At 44.2% G+C, this 27,149-nt stretch overlaps 1 protein-coding gene across 2 annotated transcripts in view; it reads left to right on the top strand.

The window, feature by feature from the left end:
- Positions 1 to 27,149, top strand: part of CCNB3 (cyclin B3) — a 267,192-nt gene that overhangs the window by 15,848 nt on the left and 224,195 nt on the right. For both annotated transcript variants that reach the window (XM_068249684.1, XM_068249683.1), the window contains exon 2: positions 21,565 to 21,668. In XM_068249684.1, the coding sequence (XP_068105785.1) occupies positions 21,576 to 21,668 (93 nt within the window). In that variant the 5' untranslated portion in view covers positions 21,565 to 21,575. The remainder of the gene's footprint in view (positions 1 to 21,564; positions 21,669 to 27,149) is intronic.

Raw genomic sequence — 27,149 nt, 5'->3', positions numbered from 1 at the left:
CCAGTCGGCCGGCCGCCATGCGTATTATTGGACGCATTCCCTACTGCAATTAGCGCTGTTGCTGACCGCGTGCTATAGCAGCATAGAGGGAGCTATTGTGGCTGGGAATGTGAAGGATCACTCGCGTTCCCAGCCTGTCGGGTCCTGACAGCGAAACCGGAAGTGCCTGCCGGCGGGGATCGGAGGGCCACGGCGAGGGCACCGGACAGCTGCAGGGGGCTATTGGACGCCCCAGGTGAGTAAAAATCGTTTGTTTTTATTTTTATTTTTTTTACTTAAGGTTCACTTTAAGCGGTGTAATAACCGGGACAAATGGGCAAATACAATACGTGAGTTTTATTTATGGTGGCATGTATTATTTTAAAAATATAACGTCTGAAAACTGAGAAATATTGATTTTTTTTTTCTCCTTCTTGTTAAAATGCATTTACAGTAAAGTGGCTCTTAGCAAAATGTACCACCCAAAGAAAGCCTAATTGGTGGCGGAAAAAACAAGATATAGATCAGTTCCTTGTGATAAGTAGTGATAAAGTTATAGGCTAATGAATGGGAGGTGAACATTGCTCGAATGCATAAAGAGAAAATGACAAAGCTGAAGTGGTTAAAATTAGATGGGTGCAGCATCCGGCCAAAAGGCCCTGGGGAGAACACTGAGCCTCCATATGACTCTAAGTTCAGGTGTGCTTTAAGAAATACACCATCTGTCTTAAAGAGACACTGTAACATCAAAAAGTTCCCCTGGGGGGTACTCACCTCGGGAGGGGGAAGCCTCAGGGTCCCAACGAGGCTTCCCACGGCGTCCTCTGTCCCACGGGGGGTCTCGCTGCAGCCCTTCGAACAGCAGGCCGACAGATCCGACAGCTTGTTCAATATTTACCTTTCCAGGCTCCAGCGGGGGCGCTGTTGCGGCTTTCGGTTCCGAAGTAGACTGAAATACCCGATCTCAGTCAGGTCCGCTCTACTGCGCCGGAGACTTGCGCCTGCGCAGTAGAGCAGACTAGGGCTGCACGGTTTTGCGGTTTAAAACCGAAACCGTGATTCACATGCAGACGATCTTGAGATCGTCAGTAGCTTCGTTTTTTTTGTGCTACTAGCTGCTCTGCTACCTCCCGCTGGCCGCCGCTAATCCCTGGCTTCTATGCCGCCCCACTCTGTCTGCACTGCATTTCCCAGAGACAGCGTATCTGTGACCTCACAGCCCCTGCGACGGGGGAGGGGCGCTGTGCACAACTTATGCCGGGAGACTGAGTCAAGAGAGTGTGGCCGTTCAAGCAGAGCTGTTTCTGCTGCATCCGCTGCTTTCTCCCTCCCTGAAAAGGATGACCGCGAACAGCTCTATGGAGAGAACAGGCAGCTCCAGCCGTGGGATGTGTGGGATGCTCTTTCCCCCCCCTCCTTCCTCCAGGAAACTTCAAAGGCTGCCCCGTGAAGTAACTTCTTTTTTTTTTTTTTTTTTTTTTTTCAGCTGTGTGATTGCACGGAGGTGGGGGTGGGGAGATGAGTGTACAGTGTTTGCCAGTGCGTGTGTCTGTGCGTATATATGATGTGTACACAGGAATCTCTTATATATACTAAATAACATCTATGCTGTAAGAATAAAGCCTGATGTGTAGCTGTGTCACTAAGAGATGGTCAACGAGATGGAAATAATTCTGCATTGATGCTTATTTATGCAAATGTATGCACTCCCTTTGCTGATGAAATCAAATAATTTGATATGTTGTTAAAATTTGGTTTGGTGACTACAAATTAAAGGGTAACTGAGACGGATGAAAAGTAAAGTTTTATACATACCTGGGGCTTCCTCCAGCCCCCTTCAGGCTAATCAGTCCCTCGCTGTCCTCCACCACCACCTGGATCTTCTGCTATGAGTCCTGGTAATTCAGCCAGTCAGCGCAGTCCAGCCATGTGCCGCTCCCACAGCCAGGAACATTCTGCACCTGCGCAATAGTGCTGCACAGGTGTAGTATGCTCCTGGCGGCGGAGTGTGTGCATGCGCACTACGCCCGACTGGCTCAAGTACCTGGACTCCTAGCAGAAGATCCAGGTGGTGGAGGAGGACAACGAGGGACTGATTATCCTGAAGGCGGCTGGAGGAAGCCCCAGGTATGTATAATACTTTAATTTCATCTGTCTCAGGTTTACTTTGTTACACAGTAGTACTATACTCTACATATCCACTCCCCACAGAGCTGCAGGGAATCCACTGAGCATGCTGTGCACATTGAACACAGAGGTGTTGTCTGTTTACAATCTCCTCATTCCCCTGCAGAGTACCCACACTTACATTGCCTAGGGCCTGATAGATGTTCTTTGTTCCGGTTTGTACCTTTTACAAGTACTCTTACCAAGGACTAGTTTTAGTCTAAAGGGAATAAATATAGTAGTCTACATGTCCTTCTCACTTCAGTTGTCTTGTAAAATTCCTAAGCGTTGGCAGTTAAGAGACGAATTTCACGTTAGATTTTTTTTTTTTTCAGTCCACAGAACTCCTTTTAATGAGGAAACTTACTTCAGGTTAGCTGCCTATATAGAGGGAAGGCTCTAGACCAGTGATGGCTTACCTTGGCACTCCAGCTGTGGTGGAACTACAAGTCCCATGAGGCATTGCAGTACTCTGACAGCTCTAAGCATAACTTGGGGAGACAGAGGCATGATGGGATTTGAAGTGTTATCACAGCTGGAGTGCCAAGGTTAGCCATCACTGCTCTAGACTCAGTAGAACTTCCTCTGTCCCGTTGTTCCACCGATATCGGTTGTTGAAGTTATTCGACCTACAGATAGAATACCTCTGTGGGACTTCTTGTACAGCCTTTGGAAGCAGGGCTGTGGAGTCGGTACAAAAATCTTCCGACTCCAGGTACTCAAAATGGCTCCGGCTCCTTAGTCTAATACTTACCAGGGCTGTGGATTTTGTACAAAAATCCAGGACTGTGGAGTCGGTCCGCTGTGGAGTCGGTCCAAAAATCCACCGACTCCTCAATTTAGGATTCCACCGACTCCTCGACTCCGACTCTAATTTGCATATTACAATTTTGTTGATTAACCGTATGTAACGTGAAATTCGTCTCTTAACTGCCAACACTTAGGAATTTTACAAGACAACTGAAGTGAGAAGGATATGTAGACTACTATATTTATTCCCTTTAGACTAAAACTAGTCCTTGGTAAGAGTACTTGTAAAAGGTACAAACCGGAACAAAGAACATCAGGCCCTAGGCAATGTAACTGTGGGTACATGTAAGAATGATGTGCAGGTACTCTGCAGGGGAATGAGGAGTTTCTTCCTCTATTACACATTCTTCATGCACAATCTGAACAAGGTTTATGGGTGACAGACAACACCTCTGTGTTCAATGTGCACAACATTCTCAGTGGATTCCCTGCAGCTCTGTGGGGGAGTGTATATGTAGAGTATAGTACTACTGTGTAACAAAGTAAACCTGAGACAGATGAAATTAATTTTTTTTTTTAATACATACTTGAGGCTTCCTCCAGCCCCCTTCAGGTTAATCCGTCCCTCGCTGTCCTCCTCCGCCACCTGGATCTTCTGCTATGAGTCCAAGTACTTTAGCCAGTCTGGTGTAGTGCGCATGCACACACTCCGCCGCCGGGAGCCTACTACACCTGTGCAGCACTATTGCGCAGGTGCAGAATGCTCCTGGCTGTGGAAGCGGCACGTAGCCAGACTGTGCTGACTGGCTGAGTTACCAGGACTCATAGCAGAAGATCCAGTTGGTGGAGGTGGACAGCGAGGGACTGATTAGCCTGAAGGGGGCTGGAAGAAGCCCCAGGAATGTATAACACTTTTCTTTTCATCCGTCTCAGGTACCCTTTAATTTGTAGTCACCAAACCAAATTTTAACATATCAAATTATTTGATTTCATGAGCAAAGAGAGTGCATACATTTGCATAAACCAGCATCAACGCAGAATTCTTTCCATCTCATTGACCATCTCTATTAGTGACTGTGATGAATAGCGGAAAAGCCGCCGCGTGTTCTGACAGTAAGGCGGCTGATTCCGCGTCTGATGCAGCGGTTTGTCTGCGTCAGCATGCGTCTGGGTTATCTGGAACTAATGGTGCACATGGGAAGAATGGCGTGGGGGCCGCCGCATGTTCTGACGGTAAGGCGGCGGATTCCGCGTCCAGTGCGGCGGTTTCCTTGCAGAAACATGTGTCTGGGTTGTCTGGACCTAGTAGTGCACACAGATGGAGAGCTACGCGCGCGCTGCAAGACAAGCTCTTTATACCAATAGGAGGAAGATCAGCTGATCAGGGCGGTCAGCTGATTCCTGCTCAGTCAGTGATTGGTTGATGGGAGCTGGGCGGCGCTGTGGGGCGCTTTACTATATATATCTCCTGCTGTTCAGTTGCTGGTTGTCTGGCGTTGCGAATGCTTATGTGTTAGCACTCAGACCTTAGTTAGATCTTTCAGTGTGGTGGAACCAGGAGGACCTGGGAATCCACACTTAGCCAGATACTGTATATCATCTGTGCTATTCTCTAGCATAGTTCCAGGGTGTTGAGATCATGGCCCTCACACCCCAGACTAGGGATATTGTATATCATCTGTGTGTGTCTCTAGCATAGCTCCAGGGTGTTGAGATCATGGACCTCACACCTCAGACTAGGCCTTGTTCTGATATCTGTTATGACCTGTCGCATTCCTGACTATTCTTCTGATCTCTGATTTGGTACCTTGCATATCTGGTACACTGTTACCGACCCGGCCTGTCTGACCTTCTGGCTGTCACCCCCCCCCCCCCCTCAGGGTGTCCAGCCTTCCCGCAGGGGTCCACTGCTCTACAGAGGGGACACTGCTCATTATCAGTCAGGGACTCCCTCTCCAGGTGTCCTTGACTGCAGTAGAGTCTTCTCTACTTATTGGACCACCTGCTACCCCGGTGGTCCAAAGGTTACTGTTGCACCAAAACACTTACACTCTCAGGTGTCTAGAGGTTAGACATATTTGATTATTGGCGATTCTGCAGATCCCCAATAATCGGGTATATCTGTATTCTTGGGGATACTGCAGATCGCCAAGAATCAGATTCTCTCTCTGGTTGCTGACACCTATCGTTACAGTGACACGGCTACACATCAGGCTTTATTCTTACAGCATAGACGTTTAGTGTGTATATATATAAGAGATTCCTGCAGGGCTGTGGAGTCGGAGTCGTGGAGTCGGGCAATTTTGGGTGCCTGGAGTCGGAGTCGGGAAAAAATGCACCGACTCCGACTACTAATGAATTTGTAACTAATGAAAATAGAAAATATGATAAAATGTTCTATTTCTCAGATAATAGTCATTAAAAATAATGTATATATACAGTAATAGCTGTGCTTAGTCCACAAAAATGAAATAAACCAGTCAAAATTAGTTACTTGTGCTGCTTCAATAAAGCAGTCCCCGTATTTTTAAGGTCAGATATACATATCTGATTGTGACTGTATATATGATGTGTACACAGGAATCTCTTATATATACTAAATAACATCTATGCTGTAAGAATAAAGCCTGATGTGTAGCTGTGTCACTAATAGAGATGGTCAACGAGATGGAAATAATTCTGCATTGATGCTGATTTATGCAAATGAAAGCACTCCCTTTGCTGATGAAATCAAATAATTTGATATGTTGTTAAAATTTGGTTTGGTGACTACAAATTAAAGGGTAACTGAAATGGATGAAAAGTAAAGTTTTATACATACCTGGGGCTTTCTCCAGCCCCCTTCAGGCTAATCAGTCCCTCGCTGTCCTCCACCACCCGGATTTTCTGCTATGAGTCCTGGTAATTCAGCCAGTCAGCGCTGTCCGGTCGCATGCCGCTCCCACAGCCAGGAACATTCTGCACCTGCGCAATAGTGCTGCACAGGTGTAGTATGCTCCTGGCGGCGGAGTGTGTGCATGCGCACTACGCCTGACTGGCTCAAGTAGCTGGACTCATAGCAGAAGATCCAGGTGGTGGAGGAGGACATCGAGGGACTGATTATCCTGAAGGCGGCTGGAGGAAGCCCCAGGTATGTATAAAACTTTAATTTCATCTGTCTCAGGTTTACTTTGTTACACAGTAGTACTATACTCTACATATGCACTCCCCACAGAGCTGCAGGGAATCCACTGAGAATGCTGTGCACATTGAACACAGAGGTGTTGTCTGTTTACAATCTCCTCATTCCCCTGCAGAGTACCTGCACATCATTCTTACATGTACCCACACTTACATTGCCTAGGGCCTGATAGATGTTCTTTGTTCCGGTTTGTACCTTTTACAAGTACTCTTACCAAGGACTAGTTTTAGTCTAAAGGGAATAAATATAGTAGTCTACATATCCTTCTCACTTCAGTTGTCTTGTAAAATTCCTAAGCGTTGGCAGTTAAGAGACGAATTTCATGTTACATACTTTTAATCAACAAAATTGTAATATGCAAATTAGAGGAGTCGGAGTCGGTGGAATCCTAAACTGAGGAGTCGGAGTCGGTGGATTTTTGGACCGACTCCACAGCCCTGGATTCCTGTGTACACATCATATATACTGTACAGTTACAATCAGATATGTATATCTGACTTTAAAAATACAGGGACTGCTTTATTGAAGCAGCACAAGTAACTAATTTTGATTGGTTTATTTCATTTTTGTGGACAGAGCACAGCTATTACTGTGTGTGTATATATATATATATTATTTTTAATGACTATTATCTGAGAAATTAGAACATTTTATCATATTTTCTATTTTAATTACAGTTACAAATTCATTAGGAGTCGGAGTCGGTGCATTTTTTTCCTGACTCCAACTTCAGTCACCCAAAATTGCTCCGACTCCACGACTCCGACTCCACAGCCCTGCAAAAATCACCAGACTCCTCAGTTTATGAAATCTCCGACTCCAGGTACCCAAAATTGCTCAGACTCCTCAACTCCGACTCCACAGCCCTGTTTGGAAGTACTTGTGTCCCCTAAACACCTGGAGGGAATGAGAACAGGGAAGGCTTTATGGTATCCAGAGCTTTCCCGTTACATTGATACAGTAACTAAATTACCTAACCTGAGGTAAGTTTCCTCACTTCAGGTTCAATTTAAAGAGACACTGAAGCGAAAAAAAAATATGATATTATGATTTGTATGTGTAGTACAGCTAAGAAATAAAACATTAAGATCAGATACATCAGTCTAATTGTTTCCAGTACAGGAAGAGTTAAGAAACTCCAGTTGTTATCTCTATGCAAACAAGCCATTAACTCTCCGACTAATGCTACGACAAACGAACTTTTAATTGATGAAAGAGCGACCTAAGTAAAGTTAGTTTTTTTTTTAACAAAACTTTATTAAAAATTTTCACAATTTACACTAGCAACGTTTCATTCCCTCCATGAGGCATTGAGCTTAACGATTTTAGCATACAGGAAGTAACTTTTACAAACCAAATTATATAAGCATAAAAGATCCAATGGGAAACTCCCCCTGTAGTGCCGTGATGGAGCGGTTATCTGGAACGTCCTTTCTCCCCTCACCCCCCCCCCCATTTCTCCCTCTCCCCCCCCCCCCCCCCCCCCCCCCTCCCTCCACCCTTCCCTGTCACTCCAGACCATACTTTTCTAAAAGACCTTAGGAAATGTCTAGTTTTCCAAGCGTGCCCAGCAAATGTTCTGTCAGGTACCATTTTGTGTACTTGAAGTGTTCCATCAAGTCTCTTATTTCCTGTTGTGTGTAAATCCTTTCAATAAAGAGTTTCCATTTTTTAAAGAATGTCTTTGTTTTCTTGTCCTTGTGGTTTAATGTGGTTTAATGTGTCCATTTTATCCAGTTGGTGGAGGTGCATGAGTTCCTCCTTTAACATCCCACAATGTGGAAGGACTTGTATACATCCACTTGTTGAAGATCACCTTTCGAGCTGTGATTAGGATCAGATGAGCTAGTTTACTCAAGACTTTAGTGATGGCCTGTGGATTGCCTTCTGACTCTGTGTGTGATTCTTCAAAGTTAAACAGCATTAACAGAGGGCTCAGTTCCAGTTGGATTTTACACATTTGTTTAGTATATTGCATCACTTTTTTCCAAAAATCTACCACAATTGGACAGCTCCACAATGGTATAAATCTGCATCCGCTTGATTACACTTAGGACATTTAGCTGTGTAATACGCTGGTGGATTTTTATATTTACCGTATATACTCTCATACAAGCCGAATTTTTGACCCCCAAAAAGGGGGTCAAAAGTTGGGGGGTCGGCTTGTATGCGAGTCTTCCCTGGTGGTCTAGTGGTGGGTGGTCGGGTGGTCCGCGCCCCGCTCCCCCCGCGGCCGCTGCTGCTATTACCTTGTTACACAGCGGCCGCTTCCTAATCCGCGTTCCTCTTCTTTCTCAGAGTGTATCACAGCAGGGGGCAGGAAAGAGCGGTTCCCTTGGTAACAGATCGCCACTATAGGGAGCCGCGCTCTTTCCTGCCCCCTGCATCGTCACAGCAGCAGCGCCGGGCGCGCTGCTGTGATACACTCTGAGAAAGAAGAGGAACGCGGATTAGGAAGCGGCCGCTGTCTAACAAGGTAATAGCAGCAGCGGCGGCCGCGGGGGGAGCGGGGGGGAGCACTACCCACCTATGCTGGGCACTATACTGGCTAAACTGGGCACTATACTGGCTAAACTGGGCACTTTACTAGCCATACTGGGGCACTATACTGGCTAAACTGGGCACTATACTGGCTAAACTGGGCACTATACTGGCTAAACTGGGCACTTTACTAGCCATACTGGGGCACTATACTAGCTAAACTGGGCACTATACTAGCTAAACTGAGGCACTACCTACCCATACTGGGCACTATACTGGCTATACTGGGCACTTTACTAGCTATACTGGGCACTATACTAGCTATACTGGACACTACCTACCTATACTGGGCACTATACTAGCTATATTGGGACACACTGGGGGGCTGCACCAATCCAGCATTTCCTACCCCTGGCTTATATGGGGGTCAATCATTTTTCCCTGTTTTTTCAGGGAAAAGTTGGGGGGTCGGCTTATATGCGGGTCGGCTTATATGCGAGTATATACGGTAATATTGAAGGCATACTTCGCCTTATGGATAAATTTTAAATGGGACTCTCGCCAGTTTTCCCCCACTATCAATTTATGGATCACCCCATATCCCTCAAGGATTTTTTGTGGAAGGTCATCACTTGGTATATGCTTAGACCAGCTGGCTAGATTGTTTGCTGCTTTTTTGGCAACTGTTAGTTGCTGGCGGTCCGTCTGGATCGCAGACAGTGATATTTTAGGAATATGCGGGGCTAGGAATTCATCCAATTTATTTAATGTGGTTGTTTTTTTAAATTGGTTTCCCTTGCTTTCTAGAAATGATCTCAATTGGCCATAATATAGAAAATGGTGGCGCGGAATGCCATATTTTGACCTGATACCTATAAAGGATAGTAATTTGCCTGCATTCAGATCTAATAATTGCCCCAACCGGTGAATTCCTTTGTCCTGCCATTCATAAAAACCTCCATGGGCAAGACTTGCCGGGAACTCCGGCAAGCCGCGTAGGGGCATATATTTAGAGACCAAGTAAGGCATGTTAAATATTTTGCACAGCTCTCTCCAAGTCACTATAGTATCATTCAAGATTTTGCTACTTCTAAATTTTGGTGGTAAATGCTTATATGATGTATGTAGCAGACCAGAGAGGGACCATGGTTCGGCATATGAGGACTCTAGGTCATAATTTGAGTAAATGCTCGAGCCATTAATCCAATCCCTTACATGGCGGGTTAGACAAGCTATATTGTATCTTCTTATATCAGGTATAGCTAGGCCCCCCCAGATTTTAGGGAGTTGTAGCTTGGAGAGAGCTATTCTTGCCTTCCCTTCCACAGGAAGCGTGTAAATGCACTGTAAAAAGGTGCCCATACACTCGTCAGATTGGCAGCAGATAGATAAGAAATGCATCTGATCTATCTGATGCGTTTTTAGAACATTTTTTACCAGGATAGAATTCCAATAGATTTCAGTTTGAAATCTATTGAAATTCGATCTGATGGCATTTTTTTGCCATCAGATTTCCATTAAGGCCAATGCAAACTGATAAGCAATCTCATCAGATCGACCTAAATTTTCCACCCTGCAAGTTCGATGGAAATCCATCGAAATCGGCCGTCGATCGGTCGATTGGCCAACCGATTTGCAATCGATTGATCGATCGATCGGGATCGATCGGTCGGCCAGAAAATCGGCTGAGTGTATGGGCTGCTTAAATCTTTGACATCTGAATGCCTCATCAGCAATGGTATTGTCTGTAGAGGGTAAAGCAATCTGCCAAAAGCACCGATTTGATTAATGAAGCCCGTCCCATCAAATTAATGGGCAGGTTTTCCCAATTAGCTAGTTGGCGCTTAATATCCAGTATCAGGGGGTAATAATTTTTTGAGTACATAAGAGATGGGTCTCTAGGAAATTTGATTCCTAAATAAGTTACCTGCGAGCATATCTTCACTGGGAGGTGTGTCATATTTATTTTCGGGGCTGATTTTGATAAGTACATTAGTTCGCATTTAGATACATTGACTTTGAAGCCACTTAATTTGCCTATTTCCTCGATTTTCCCCAGTACCTGTTCTAATTGCATCATAGGATCCTGCAGGAATAGCAGAATATCGTCGGCAAACATGGCTTGCGACACTTTATGTCCCCCGATAGTAATTCCCGCTATGTTTGCCTCAAGAAATCGGGTCATAGGCTCCAAGGCTAGATTAAAGAGCAGAGGTGACAAGGGGCACCCCTGTCTCGTGCCCTTCTCCAGCGTAAAAGGATCAGACAAGAAACCTGGGGTGTAAATACGGGCACTAGGATTTATATGCATAGCTTTTATTAAATTTCGTAACGAGCCAGTAATTTTCATTTTATCCAGCACGCCCTCGAGCCATTCCCAGGATACATTATCGAAGGCCTTTTCCGCGTCGATCATTAAAATGGCGTAATTTTTGCATGTTTCGGGATAGGCCTTAGCATAATCCTGAACCAGGAGTAGTTTCCTAACATTGGCCACTGCTGACCGATTTCTGACAAATCCCACTTGGTTTGGGCTAACAAGTTTAGGAAGAAGGTTGGCCAATCGATCTGCCATTATTTTTGATAATATTTTTATATCCTGATTAATTAGGGATATCGGCCGATATGATCCTGGTAGTAGGGAATCCTTGCCAGCTTTGGGGAGAATTAATATAAGCCGTGTTTACCGACGTGGGGTACCTACCCTCCCTCAGAACTGTATTAAAAAGAGTCGTCAGATATGGCACCAGGTCCTGACGTAGCAGTTTGAAAAATTCCGAGGATAATCCGTCTGGGCCTGGCGCCTTACCATTAGCAAGATTCTTGATCGTGCTTTGGACTTCATTTTCGGTTATAGGGGAGTTTAGTTCCAAAAGATCTTCCTCTGAAAGAGAGGGGAGAGACACTCTGTCCAGCCAACTCTACACTGCGTCCCTAGTCCCTTTAGTGGTAGTATCAGCATATAATTTTTTATAAAACTCTTGGAATATGGTGTTAATGCTTTTCGGGTTATGTTCTACCTGACCTAGGGGCGATTGGAGGGAAGTGATTGCTGTGGTGTTAAAATGGGGTTTTGACATGCGTGAAAGTAATGTACCTATTTTATTACCAAATTTGTAAAAATATAGATCTTTATAGGATTTTAGGTACATATCCCGTGTCTTTAGATTTATTTCCGTGTCTCTTTTAACTCTTTGCCATTCTAGTCTTGCCTCAGGGGTTATCAAGGAATTTCTTATGGGCCGCCCGTAGCGATTCTATTGATTTCGTGGACTGGTTATGTGCTGCTTTACGCTTGGCCGCTACATAGCTAATAATTCTTCCCCTTAATGTGGGTTTAGCTGCCTCCCAGAATAAGAAGATGTCTTTTATATGTGCCTGATTATCTTCCTTATACTCCCACCACCATTGCTGTAGCAGTTGTGCGAATCCTTCATCCTCATACAAGTAGGACGGGAACCGCCATAATATGTCAGTCCCCTTAGGTACCGTAGGGGAGAAGGTCAGTTGTACTGGAGCATGGTCGGAGATTACTAAGTCTAAGATATCAATGGTTAGAACCTGGGACATGGCCCGTTGGGATAGTAATAAGTAGTCTAACCTTGACCATATGTCATGAGGGGATGAATAAAAAGTAAACTCCTCACCATCTGGGTGTAATGACCTCCATCCGTCGCATAGGCTAGCCGTTTGGATATAATCCTGGAATAGGACAGATTTAGCTGCAGTTTGAGAGCTGGCTGTCCTTCTTTTGGACCTATCTTCCCCCAAGTTAGCCATGGCATTAAAGTCTCCCCCTTGAATCATTTTGCACGTGTCTGTAGAAAGGGTATTAGTCAAAAGATCTGCAAAAAAGGACTTATCCTCAACATTAGGCCCGTAAACACTCATGATCGACACCTCCTCACCCGCTAAACGAAGTTTAATCCTTACCCACCTCCCTTCTTTGTCACATTGTTCTTCAATTACCTGACCCTGTATTTGTTTGTATATTAATATAAGTACCCCCGCCTTTTTTCCCCTGAGCTGGTGAATATATACTTGTCCCACCCAGGATTTACGCATATAATTAAATTGGTCTCTTGTTAGATGGCATTCCTGTAGCAGTGCAATATCTGTTTTTACCTTCTTCAGATGTCTTAAGATAATAGATCGCTTGCCCGGGGACCGAAGTCCCTTAACATTCCATGTTGTTATTCGTAATGCCATTTCCACGAAAATGTTGGATCTAATGACCACCAAGCGTCCACTGACAATTTGACCCGTCTGATCTGGAGTGGCTTAGCCAGGACCCTTCCCTCCCCTTTCCCTCCCTTGTAAATTCCCCAACTTAAAAACCGAACAAAAATTATTATCCAACATATATAACCCCACATAATGTGCAGGGCTGTGGAGTCGGTCCAAAAATCCACCGACTCCGACTCCTCAGTTTAGGATTCCACCGACTCCGACTCCACGACTCCGACTCCTCTAATTTGCATATTACAATTTTGTTGATTAAAAGTATGTAACATGAAATTCGTCTCTTAACTGCCAACGCTTAGGAATTTTACAAGACAACTGAAGTGAGAAGGATATGTAGACTACTATATTTATTCCCTTTGGACTAAAACTAGTCCTTGGTAAGAGTACTTGTAAAAGGTACAAACCGGAACAAAGAACATCTATCAGGCCCTAGGCAATGTAACTGTGGGTACATGTAAGAATGATGTGCAGGTACTCTGCAGGGGAATGAGGAGATTGTAAACAGACAACACCTCTGTGTTCAATGTGCACAGCATTCTCAGTGGATTCCCTGCAGCTCTGTGGGGAGTGCATATGTAGAGTATAGTACTACTGTGTAACAAAGTAAACCTGAGACAGATGAAATTAAAGTTTTATACATACCTGGGGCTTCCTCCAGCCGCCTTCAGGATAATCAGTCCCTCGTTGTCCTCCACCACCTGGATCTTCTGCTAGGAGTCCAGGTACTTGAGCCAGTCAGGCGTAGTGCGCATGCACACACTCCGCCGCCAGGAGCATACTACACCTGTGCAGCACTATTGCGCAGGTGCAGAATGTTCCTGGCTGTGGGAGCGGAATGCGGCTGGACAGCGCTGACTGGCTAAATTTCCAGGACTCATAGCAGAAGATTTGGGTGGTGGAGGACAGTGAGGGACTGATTAGCCTGAAGGGGGCTGGAGGAAGCCCCAGGTATGTATAAAACTTTACTTTTCATCCGTCTCAGTTACCCTTTAATTTGTAGTCACCAAACCAAATTTTAATAACATATCAAATTATTTGATTTCATCAGCAAAGGGAGTGCATACATTTGCATAAATCAGCATCAATGCGGAATTATTTCCATCTCATTGACCATCTCTATTAGTGACATGGCTACACATCAGGCTTTATTCTTACAGCATAGATGTTATTTAGTATATATAAGAGATTCCTGTGTACACATCATATATACAGTCACAATCAGATATGTATATCTGACCTTAAAAATACGGGGACTGCTTTATTGAAGCAGCACAAGTAACTAATTTTGATTGGTTTATTTCATTTTTGTGGACAAAGCACAGCTATTACTGTATATATACTGTATATATACATTATTTTTGATGACTATTATCTGAGAAATAGAACATTTTATCATATTTTCTATTTTAATTACAGTTACAAATTCATTAGGAGTCGGAGTCGGTGCATTTTTTCCCGACTCCGACTCCAGGCACCCAAAATTGCCCGACTCCACGACTCCGACTCCACGACTCCGACTCCACAGCCCTGATAATGTGACTTCACTTTTTTCCCGGATGACCTTCCTCCATCTCCAAAACCGGTCCCCCTCTCACTAATCTCAGGCTTCTTTTATGACATTTTTTCTAGAGCATTAACTCAAACTTTAATACCATAGTATACCAGAATGCTATAATTGATAGAAAATAACATGTACTATGTCATTCTGGCACAAACCTTTCTCTAGTTATACAACAGCACCCCCTGCTGGCAGTCCCTCAAGCTTGAAGGTTAATAGAAAGAAAGTTAATCATTTGTGGCATTTTCAGACACTGAACGTAGAAAGGATAGAGCTTCATTAGCGGCTGTAAATATATGATCCTTGTCTTTGTCGTCTGTGATCCTCATTGTTGCTGGATATTGTAAAGCGAATTTCCAATTCATGCCTATACACATTTCACATGCAGACTTGAATAGCTGACGTTTTTTGGACACTTCCACCGAGTAATCATTAAACAAGAATACTTTTTGGCCTTGATAGTCCAGCGGATGTCCCAGGTCCCTGTAGGCTCTTAACAGGTCTGCTTTTTCAGCAAAGTCTAGATAGCGAGCGAGCACCAGTCTGGGGGGCTTTGTGTCCTGGTCAGAGCGGGGCGGCCCGACCCTATGGGCTCGCTCTACTTTCATGGGCCTTTTGAACCCCAGCATTTTGGGAATTGTTGTCATGCATAATTCTCGGAGAGCTGGAGCTGCTATATTTTCAGGGACCCCCACCACTCTGATATTATTTCTCCGTGACCTGTTTTCCAAGTCCTGTAACTTGTCTTTAATAGCCTTATTCTCCTCAAGCAGTTTCTTATGATCTGTGCTTTCTTTAGCCACTTCATCTTCTAAGGATTGGATCCTAAATTCAGCATGCGTCAGCCTCTGGGCATGTGCCTGAAGATTGCTATTAATGGCCTGAATGGACTTATCCAGAGTTGCCTGCAGCGTGGCCTGCAGCTCTGGGGCTAACTAACTGGCCACCTCCGTTGCCAATAGTTTATAGTCTATGGCCAGTTTATCCCCCTCACCTGACTGCTGTGTGGAGAATTCGTCTTCCGACCCCCAGTCTGCCGCCCGCTGAGAAGTGTCCTCTCCCTGTGGGGGCTGAGACTGTTCCATGTGCTGTGGAGAGGCCGCGGCGGCCATCTTGGTGTGCTCCGTGTCGGCCTTTCCTTTGCGCGGGACGGATCGCAGCAAATAGCGATCCATAAGCGGCGGATTTCGTGCCTGAGCGTCTCGGTGTCCTCCCTCTATGTTGTGGCTGTGCAGGGGGTGCTTTTTCTGCTGTGCAGCCTAGCGGAGGGGGATCGGTACGCGGAGCTCCTCTTTCAGCCTGCCACCATCCGGGCGCCGGAACCGGAAGTCCAGTAAAGTTAGTTTTAAAAGGTGTGTAACGATCTGATCGTTAGAACGAACGTTACATCACGTAAAGCCACTATTGCGCCTGCGCATAAAAATGAGAAGTTTCAGGGAGAAATAGTGAAATGCGCATGTCAAGCCTAGTACGAACGACCGTTTCCAACGATGTACTACTTTTGCAAACGATCGTCGTTGGTTAAAATCCGCCGAGACAGAACTTTTCTTTTGTAGCGATTTGGCTCGTTCGTCGTTTGCCTTAATAGTCGGTTCGTTTTTTGTAACGATCGTCGTTGGTAAAGATCGGGGAAAGATCGTTACAAACGACTATAGTCGCATGTGTGTACGCACCTTATGTCTTAGTCGTGGGCTGTTATCTGACTGTTATTATCTCAACTGTAAGTTAACTGTTTACTTTTTCTCTGATAGAGGAGAGGTCATTACTTCAGACTGCTCTGAAAGACTCATTTTGAATGCTGAGTGTTGTGTAATCTGCACATATTATAGAATGATGCAATGTTAGAAAAAACACTATATACCTGAAAATTAAAAGTATGAGAATATTTTCTTTGCTGCTAATCTTCTAGTAATTATTCATAGTACACAACCAATTCACTATATCATATTTTTTTTTTCCCTTCAGTGTCTCTTTAAAGACTAGTAAAATAAATTGATCATCTTATTAGCTTGGTGGCCACGCATGCTTGGCTGAGTTGCATTTGCTGTCCTTTTGGGACTGCTACAGTTGGTCCCCTACTTACAAACAGGTTACGGCCCATTCACATTGGTATGATTTGTGGGATTTTTTCGCCGATGATCGCTAGCGCTTTTAAAAGCGCTAGTGTAATTTAAAAAGTATGACAGTGATCTCACTCGCCCGATTGCGGCAAACGTGGTGCATGCAACGCTCTAAAATTGCAAAAAAGCGATCACAATTGTAATGTTTAAAAAAAAAATCGCAAAAATGTCCAATAAGAAATATGCGTTAATCGCAAAAAAAAAAAATCCCCGTCGTTGTGGAAGGGCTCTAAAGTCCTGGAGTTTGTAAGTTGAATTTGTAAGGTCAGTCATGTGTTATACATAGTGAAACATGGGCAAAACTTAAAGAGAACCTGTACTGAGTAAAAATATTTAAACTAAACACATGAGGTAACTTCAAATGAACATTACATAGTTCCTTTGCCATCAGTTCCTCTCAGAAGCTCACCATTTTCTTCTGACAATAATCTCTTCCAGTTCTGACAACATTTTGTCAGATCTGAAATATATCAGTTGCTGTCAGCAAAATATCAGTGGCTGTCGGTTATAGCTGAGAGGAAAACTGATGTACCAGGTAATGTCCATGTTTCCCTATGGCTCAAGTGGGCGATGTTACAGTTTAACTGTGTGGTGACCAGAAAGCTGTTATGGGGTAATGGCCATTTTCAAAATGGAGGATGGCAAATTCCCTTGATCACAGTGAACAAACAGGACACGGGACAGGAGAAAGATAATGAGGAGTAGACTACACGGGAGGCAAGTATGACTTGTGTATGCTTATTTTGACTTTTAATTTTCAGTTCAGGTTTTCTTTAAAACTTATACTGCACTTTTTTTATTTGTTTAAACTGCTTGCAACGGTTTATGCAATACTGTAATAACTTGTGACAACAATAATGCCTTAAACAGTACTGTACTATTTTGTACTTGGAGACAACTTTGTATGAAGAAAATGTACTTGTTTGGAAGTAGGGGACTATGGGCTTTATTCATCAAGCTGCGCTGCTAAAGCAGACTGTGCAGCATTTTCGACTTTGCAACCGCCGCACAGCCCAGTCTCTGCTTCTCCCCGTGGTCTTATTCACTTCCTGTTTTCGGGCACTTGTATGATGTAATGTAGGGGATAGACACTAGGGCCTCTAGTGGTCCCAGTGCCTCTAGTGTCTGGTCCCCTTCATTACACTACACAGGCACCTATTGACATGGAAGTAAAGGGGAGCTGCTGGTGGGGAGAAGCAAAAACCAGGACCTCGCAACAGACAGGTGGGAACTGGGACCGGGCAGGCACACAGATTTTCAAAGATTTCATGCTGAAATATTTCCTGTTAGAGCACTGAATCTTCCTGGTGCTTCTGTAACTCGTTAGTTCTGAAACATCAACTGCTGTAATCTTTTGTGCTGCTTGCAATAACATCATTGTGCACCCTCTCACACATGGGTTTGCTGGGAAAGGACAGGTCCATGGTAGGCAGTGGTGTTTTTCTTTAGTGATGGCAAGATTCAAAAGAATAGACACTGTGTAGGTTGCTGTTCCAAATTGCATATCTAATTTTGAATAACCAAAAGCTGCTGAACAGCACACTTCAACACCATATTAGTACTGAAAAAGCAGACAAGGTCAGGGGCAGTTCACTTACATGCACTTCACGTGACTCCAAATGCTTCCTCCTTCCAAAGCTGGGAGGGTGAAGTATGGAGTGGCGTGAAGAGCAAGTAAATAAACATGACCCTATCGGGTTTCCGGTACAATAGAATTGGTTTTGGCACATACAGGGTTGGTGATGGTACAATGTAAACATACAGGTTAGGTACAGTAGAATACTCATAGTGTAGGGTAAGTCAATACACATAAGCAACCTTGTGCAAAAGTAGCGCGACTGGAGAGATTTGGGGCGGGGGTAGGACCAGGGGCAAAGGACTGAGAGCCAAAGGCTGCAGCTCCCATTTCTTTGGTGCCTCGGCTGCACCTGGCGTCATCCGCTATTACCTTTAGGTCAGCAGGGCAGAATCCTTTTGAGCGGGAGGTAGGAACAGAGGGAAAGGACTGAGAGCCAAAGGCCACGGCTGTCATTCTTTGATGCCACTAGCTGCCCCGGCATCATCAGCTGTCATTTCCTTACGTCAGCTGGGTTGGAGGGGTCGGGGCCGCTGTACCTAGCTGCTGCCTATCAACCATAGGCAGCAGCTAGGCTCTTTAACCTGCCTGGCGTTCTGATTCCCGTGGCCGCGGGAACGTTTTTGCACTCTAACGTCATGACGTCATCGAAGTCGTGACGTCACAGGGAGTCCCGATCCACCTCTCAGCGGTGCCTGGCACTGATTGGCCAGGCAGAGCACGGGGTCTCGGGAGGTGGGGGGGCTGTATCGCGGCGATCAGGTAGGACACGCAGCAAGCAAAGTGCTTGCTGCGTGTTTAAAAAAAATAAATTATTCAAATCGGCCCAGCGGGGCCTGAGCGGTGACCTCCGGTGTCTCTGGACGAGCCTAGCTCGCCCAGAACGCCAGGGAGGTTAAAGAACTGTAGTTTGAGATATATGGAGGCTGCCATATTTATTTTCTTTTAACCTGCCTAGTGTTCTGGACGAGCTGAGGTCGTCCAAAGAAAACTTGCTAGCTCAGCTCGTCCTGCACTTTCCCCTCTCACGCTGTGATCAGCAGCGCTGCAGCAACCTCTAGCAGGCTCTACATGTTTCTCCCTAGGGAGTGAATGTGCTAGGGCGGGATGGGGGATTCCCCTCTGCAGGCGGGGGATCCCCCTTCTGTGCGGCGTGCGGGTGGCCTCTACCCCCCCCCCCCTTTCCTGTCTAAGCCCTTTGAGCAAATAGAACTACTCACCCGGGGACCCTCTCCAGCGCAACACTTCTTCCTCCATCGCAAAGTCCCGTCTCTTTACAGTTACATTACGAGACTTGGTGACGTCACAGAGTCTCGTAATGTAACTGTAAAGAGACGGGACTTTGCGATGGAGGAAGAAGTGTTGCGCTGGAGAGGGCCCCCCGGGTGAGTAGTTCTATTTGCTCAAAGGGCTTAGACAGGGAAGGGGGGGGGAAGCGAGGATGAGGGGTAGAGGCCACCCGCACGCCGCACAGAAGTGGTATGCCCCTCCCAGCCCAAACGCGTGGATTGAGAGGGGGGGGGGGAGATCGGGAGGGAGGGGACACCTGGCACCCTATGTACCTGGCTACACCTGGCACCCTATGTACCTGGCTACACCTGGCACCCTATGTACCTGGCTACACCTGGCACCCTATGTACCTGGCTACACCTGGCACCCTATATACCTGGCTACACCTGGCACCCTATATACCTGGCTACACCTGGCACCCTATATACATTTTTGTCCAAATTTATTGTGCTACATGTCTTTGATTAAAAAAAAAAAAATCCAATAAGTGTATATTTATTGGTTTGGGTAAAAGTTATAGCGTTTACAAACCATGGTGCCAAAAGTGAATTTTCCCATTTTGAATCATCTCTGACTTTTCTGAGCACCTGTCATGTTTAATGAGGTGCTAAATATCCAGGATAGTATACATACCCCCCAAATGACCCCATTTTGGAAAGCAGACATTCCAAAGTATTCACTAAGGGCCCTTTTCCACTTGCAGTCGCTAGCGTTCACGCTGAACGCTAGCGATTGCTGAATCGCAATTACCGGCGATTCCCTGACGTTCACGGCCGCGATTTTGCTATGCTATGCACTGCATAGCAAAATCGCGGCAAATATCGCTCCGCCACGCGTTCGCGTTCCCGTCAAAAACGAATCGCGGTAGTGGAAATGACCTACCGCGATTCGTATGTTAAAAAGCAAACCGTAGCGATTGTAAAATCGCTAGCGGTTTGTGTCTTTACGATTCGGCCAGCGCAAACGCGCTGGTGGAAAAGGGCCCTAAGAGGCATGGTGAGTTCATAGAAGATTTTATTTTTTGTCACAAGTTAGCGGTAAATGACACTTTGAAACAAGAAAAAAACAATTTTTTTCCATTTCTGCTAACTTGTGACAAAAAAATGAAATCTGCCACGGACTCTCCATGCCCCTCTCTGAATACTTTGGGGTGTCTACTTTCCAAAATGGGGTCATTTGTGGGGTGTGTTTACTGTCCTGGCATTTTGGGGGGTGCTAAATTGTAAGCACCCCTGTAAAGCCTAAAGGTGCTCATTGGACTTTGGGCCCCTTAGCGCACCTAGGCTGCAAAAAGGTCACACGTGGTATCGCGGTACTCACATATACGCACACACACACACACACATGCGCGCACATATACATACATTCTTAACTTAGGCAATGAATACAGCTAGTCCAGCTAGTAGGTTTGGGATTGTACATGCCCGTTGTTCTCATCATGTAGCTAGGTACCCATAAAGATATATTTAGATGTCGAATCATTTTCGACAAACGTGACAGCATTTAAGGCCCCTTTTACACTTACCCACTGTGTCACCCTGCATTACGCTTCACTGCTGCATGGGTCATGCAAGTCTGTAGAGACTTGCACATTTAACATGGTGCGCTGAAAGTATCCAAACCCTTGCATTCCTGACACAGTCTGCAGTGTGTTGCTGCATGATCTGAGCCCACCATATAGATTATGCAGCAATGCAAGTCAATGGGCAAGACAGTAAGTGTAAATGCCGGGAACATGGTGCTTTGTGCATGAGTAAGGCGGTAGGAATACAAGTTGCATACTTCCTGCCCAGCAGGGAGTATGCCACTGAGAAGGGGCATCGCTATGCACAATGGCACAGGGTCATATGAAGGCTTGTTTCTGTAGTGCGATGTGATGCTCACACTGCTACTAAGTGTGAAACTGGGCTAAAGTCAGCTGAAGTGGATGAAACCGCCTCTGCTGAAAATCAGGCATGTGCAGCAGTCTCCTACCAAAGCCCTGATGGCAATCTGCTTGGTGGATCAACTCTGCCGATAGCTTTGTGTTTACCTTGCCCGTCGTGTGATGTCACATGTGCGCAGCTTTTTAACGGAAAAAGGTGCCGATATTTTTGGTTATAAATGTGAAATCTCATTTATTCCTTTGCATGATGTTGCCTCATATTTTGTGCATGTTTAAAGATTTTCTACTGAAAAGTTCAGATTACCTCTGAATCCATTTGCATTTTTCTCCTAGAAGTCGTAAAAATGATGCCTAGTCTTCGACACCCTCGACCGGTGTTATCCAAACTACCTCGTCCAGGCAAGCCAGTCACTGAAGAAAATATTCATCCTGGAAAGGTATTGCATACTTTATTGATACCTTCTTTAAGCACTTCACATCTAGACTTGTTTTCCCCTTATTGACTAGAGCCTATGGGTCTATCAAGCTTGATATATTTGATGAATTATTTTTTTTTTTTATTGATAGTTGCATACATGTTACAAAAAATGCATTCATGTGCTTCAGGTATACAGTACATCACACCAATGGCTCCCAATTTTTAAAGGGGTTCTCCGGTATTTCTAAAGAAAGATAAAACTGACATTTACCTGGGGCTTCTATCGGCCCGCTGCAGCTGTAATGTCCCGGGCAGTTCTCCGATGCTCCGTTTCTCGCCGCCGGTAACCTGCTAATTATTCATCTAACTAAACTAATAGAACTGCGGCTGGTGGCCGTGAGCGTCATTGGGAACTTACTGTGCAGTATGAAGTTTTCTTGTATTGCGCCTGCGCAGTAAGCTCCCGATGCAGTGGGAGCGGCCGTGCAGTTGCAATTCCATTCGTCTAGTTAGATGAATAATTAGCAGGTTACCGGCAGCAGGAAACGGAGCATTGGAGGAGGACAGCGTGGGACAGTACAGCTGCAGGGGGCCGCTAGGCAACTGAGCAGCCAGGAGGGAACCAGAGCGAGGACACAATGACACATACCCGCAGCTGTTTTTTGCTATTGCCAACTTTTTGTTTTATGTTTTTGGATGATACTTTTTGGGGGTTAGTTGAGTCTAGATTGAATCAACTATTTTGTTGAAGTCTCCTACAAGCACGGAGTTGCTCTTCTTCTTGTTGTTGTTTTATTATTTATTTATTTTTTGCTAATTGTATTACTTTGGCTATAAAGGGGTGTTGGTTTTGATTCAGGGAGTATAAACTGGCTATCTTGAGGAATCTTTGGTTGCTACCAGCTGCTAAAATAAAATAAGGCCTCTGCAGGTCCAAATGTAAGGTGCAGGAGATTCAATACAACTTGGTTAGGGATGGTGAAAAATACCCCTGTTTTCTTAGCATTAGCAGATGACATAAAATGATGTAAGTATTTGGGGTGATTACACTTGGGAGTCTTCTTTGCATGAAAATGTTTCTTGTGCACATGTTTACTGTATTTATTTACTAATACCTCTATCAAAAAGGTGCATCTTTTATAAAGGAATTCAGCCCCTTAGCATTAATTGAGACTATTTTTCATAATTATCATGAAAGCTATGTAGTATTGCCTCCAAATGATCATTCATAGTATTAACCTAACACTAACCAATCCCTATCTAAAAGAACTGCAAAAAAGCCATAGGCGCACCTTGAGAATAATAAATTGCTGTGCATCCGGATTATCAAATGAGTTATGTGACCTCATTTTAATCATGAGTTGTAGAATAAATCTTTGTGTGGGTTTTTTTTTTTTTTTTTTTTATATAGCTTGGGCCACTGCCACATAAAAATAGGTAGGGACAAACTCAATCTATCATGGGAAGAAAAATGTCATTTTCAAAATTATGATCAAACTTGGGAAAGTTTCAGCATACCCACACAAGTCGGTAGTTTACAAAATACTGTATATTCTGGTGTATAAGACTACTTTTTAACCCTTAAATCTTCTGAAAAGTCAGGGGTCATCTTATACGCTGGGAGTCATTGATGCCGGGTGATACACCCTATCCTGTTACCGATTTTCAGATCTCGCTGCTGAGGACTGTAGGGAAGCGGCGCAGACGCACATGTGCAAGATCTGAGAGGTAGAGAAGGAGGTAAATAGGATACAAGAGTGGGCCAGAAGGGTGAAAGAGGTGTGTTTTATGGTCACACCGCGATCTGTTCTTCCATACCACTCTGATAAACAGGTAGACAAGGAGAGCTGACCAATCCACCCAGTCAATATACGGTTATATACTAGGTACCACATACAGTGCAGCACCAGTATCTGTTCATACTCTATGCCGTTTAGTATATATATATTTTTTTTTTTGCCCTCTAAACCTAGCTGTGTCTTATATTCTGGAGCGTCTTATATGGTGAAAAATACAGTAAATTTCAAATCGAAATTGTGATTTCGGATAGAAATCGCTCAATTAAATTTTTTTTCTAATACCGTTCAGGCCTATTATTTGTATATGTTACGGCCAGAACCTGAAGTTTGGCCACTTTGCGTTCTGGCCGGCTACTTCGGGTTCTGGCCGGTCAATGTGCAAAGTGGCCGCAGCGGTGTGGCCAATGTTAGAAATGAAATTATTCCAGTAAGATTAATGTATGTTCTGGCCGTCTCGTTGCGGCCAAATGTTTCAAAAGTGAGTTCATTTAATGAAATTAAGCCGGCGGCAATGTAATCCCCGAGAGTCGTTTGTCGCGCCAGGGCAGCAGAGCGGGGAGGCTGCAGATATTGCTTCTGCCAGCACCCGCTCTGCAAGAACGAACAGCAAGATTCCCTGCTGCGACGAACGACTCTGGGGGGACACGCATGTCCCCGCCGGCTGACCAGTATTGTATAGGAGAAAGGCAGGGGAGGAGAGAGAGCTGAAGCCGGCGGCTTCATTTGTTACATTGCCGCCAGCTTAATTTCATTAAAGAGACACTGAAGCGAAAAAAAAATATGATCTAGTAATTATTCATAGTACACAACCAATTCACTATAAGATTAGCAGCAAAGAAAATAATCTCCTATTTTTATTTTCAGGTATATAGTGTTTTTTTCTAACATTGCATCATTCTATAATATGTGCAGATTACACAACACTCCGCATTCAAAATGAGTCTTTCAGAGTCTGTGAACTAATGAACTAATCAGTCTGTGAACTAATGACCTCTCCTCTAGCAGAGAAAAAGTAAAGAGTTCACTCACAGTTGAGATAATAAAAGTCAGATAACAGCCCTCTCTATGACTTTGAAAGTCGTAGAGCTTAATGACTTGTTTGCATAGAGATGACTGGAGTTTAACTCTTCCTGTACTGGAAACAATTAGACTGATGTATGTGATATTAATGTTTTATTTCTTAGCTGTACTACACATACAAATCATAATATCATAATTTTTTTTCGCTTCAGTGTCTCTTTAAATGAACTCACTTTTGAAACATTTGGCTGCAACGAGACGGCCAGAACATACATTAATATTACTGGAATAATTTCATTTCTAACATTGGCTGCATCGCCGCGGCCACTTCGCACATTGACCGGCCAGAACCCAAAGTGGCCAAACTTCGGGTTCTTCCCGTAACATATACATCAACCGGGGTCAATCTCAAAAACTGCTGACCCAAAAACACCCAAGATCTATCTCTCTGGGCTGTATGCAATTCACTTTTTCTCCTTAGTTTCCTCCAAGTTGATATCTTTACAGTTTGAAAGTACTCAGAATAATTTTGGAAGTATTTTTCCACCTACTTTTGATATTTTTTCAAGTGCAAAGTGCTGAAAAGTTATTTTAAACAGAAGATTAAAAATTATCTCCCAGGAGAAAACACACACACACACACACACACACACACACACACACACACACACACACACACACACACACACACACACACACACACACACACACACACACACACACACACACACACACACACACACACACACACACACACACACACCCACCTTTAAGCGACTAGAATGAGCTTTTTATAGGTAGACTTTAGCCTTGAGCATCAGCCTCCTTCAGAAGCAGCTGGAGCTGCAAGTCATGCACTGTGTACTGAAATCTTTTTTGCATCTACAGTACCTTGCCTTGCACTAAATGCCTTTATTTGTACTCAGCACTTGACACTCTCTACTCTCACTGTATGGATTTACATTGTTTAGGATTGCATATATTGGGTTGATCAAAGAAAAAAAAATGTAACCTTGTTTTTGTAGTTTATATTACAATATTTTTTTAGGTATTTTTGGGTCAGCACTTTGAGATTGACCCCAGTTGATGTATACAGATATACACTTTTTGATATTGATTATTGTAGCACCTGTTATGGGAGGGGAATTGTTTACTTACAACATTCAGAAAGATTTTAACCATGTTGGTTTTTAATTGTTTTTGAATGGACAAGTCCACAATAAATTGATATTATTTAATTACTAAATTATTGATTTACGACTATATCATTAATTTAATGGTTTACCCTTGCACGGGCCTCTTCTTTTCTTCTTTCTTTGTGGTAGTTTGTGTACTAGCCGTTTCATGCTACAAGAGCTTTTTCAGCGATAGATATTTCAAAAGCTCTTGCTAATGCAATGCTATGGGGGATTTTTACAAAATCACATTGCTCCAGTGTAAACACACACATAGGATAACATTAGCAAGAGCTTTTAAAATCACAAAGTGGTTAGAAAAGCTCTTGTAAGGGCCCATTCACACTAGAGCGTGTTGCTGGCAACATCAGACGATTTCCCTGCGATCGCGTTTCAGTGCTATAGAAGCGCTAAACGCGCTCGCTAAAAAATTGCCGAATGTGAATGTTTTTTTTTTTGTTTGACGCAAAAAAAATCGCCTGAGCAAAACTCTAGCAAAAGCGCTAGCGTTTTGCACGTGTGAATGAGCTCTGAGTTGTGGTACTGTTGAGTGCTGGCTCTTAGTGCTAGGGCGTTTTTATTATATATATATATATATATTCAGTGGAGGAAATAATTATTTGACCCCTCACTGATTTTGTAAGTTTGTCCTATGACAAAGAAATGAAAAGTCTCAGAACAGTATCCTTTCCATGGTAGGTTTATTTTAACAGTGGCAGATAGCACATCAAAAGGAAAATCGAAAAAATAACCTTAAATAAAAGATAGCAACTGATTTGCATTTCATTGAGTGAAATAAGTTTTTGAACCCTCTAACAATAAAAGACTTAATACTTAGTGGAAAAACCCTTGTTTACAAGCACAGAGGTCAAACGTTTCTTGTAATTGATGACCAAGTTTGCACACATTTTAGGAGGAATGTTGGTCCACTACTCTTTGCAGATCATCTCCAAATCCCTAAGGTTTCGAGGCTGTCTCTGTGCAACTCTGAGCTTGAGCTCCCTCCATAGGTTTTCTATTGGATTAAGGTCCGGAGACTGACTAGGCCACTCCATGACCTTAATGTGCTTCTTCTTGAGCCACTCCTTTGTTGCCTTTGCTGTATGTTTTGGGTCATTGTCGTGCTGGAACACCCATCCACGACCCATTTTCAGTTTCCTGGCAGAGGGAAGGAGGTTGTCGTTCAGTATTTCACGATACATGGCTCCGTCCATTTTCCCGTTAATGCGATTAAGTTGTCCTGTGCCCTTAGCAGAAAAACACCCCCAAAGCAAAATGTTTCCACCCCCATGCTTGACGGTGGGGATGGTGTTTTGGGGGTCATAGGCAGCATTTTTCTTCCTCCAAACACAGCGAGTTGAGTTAATGCCAAAGAGCTCTATTTTGGTCTCATCAGACCACAGCACCTTCTCCCAGTCACTCACAGAATCATTCAGGTGTTCATTGGCAAACTACAGACGGGCCTGCACATGTGCCTTCTTGAGCAGGGGGACCTTGCGAGCCCTG

The sequence above is a fragment of the Hyperolius riggenbachi genome, chromosome 8 (assembly GCF_040937935.1).
Source record: "Hyperolius riggenbachi isolate aHypRig1 chromosome 8, aHypRig1.pri, whole genome shotgun sequence".
Taxonomy (NCBI): Eukaryota; Metazoa; Chordata; class Amphibia; order Anura; family Hyperoliidae; genus Hyperolius; species Hyperolius riggenbachi.
The sequence above is the reverse complement of the archived record's forward strand: the minus strand, read 5'-3'. Positions and strand labels throughout refer to the sequence as shown.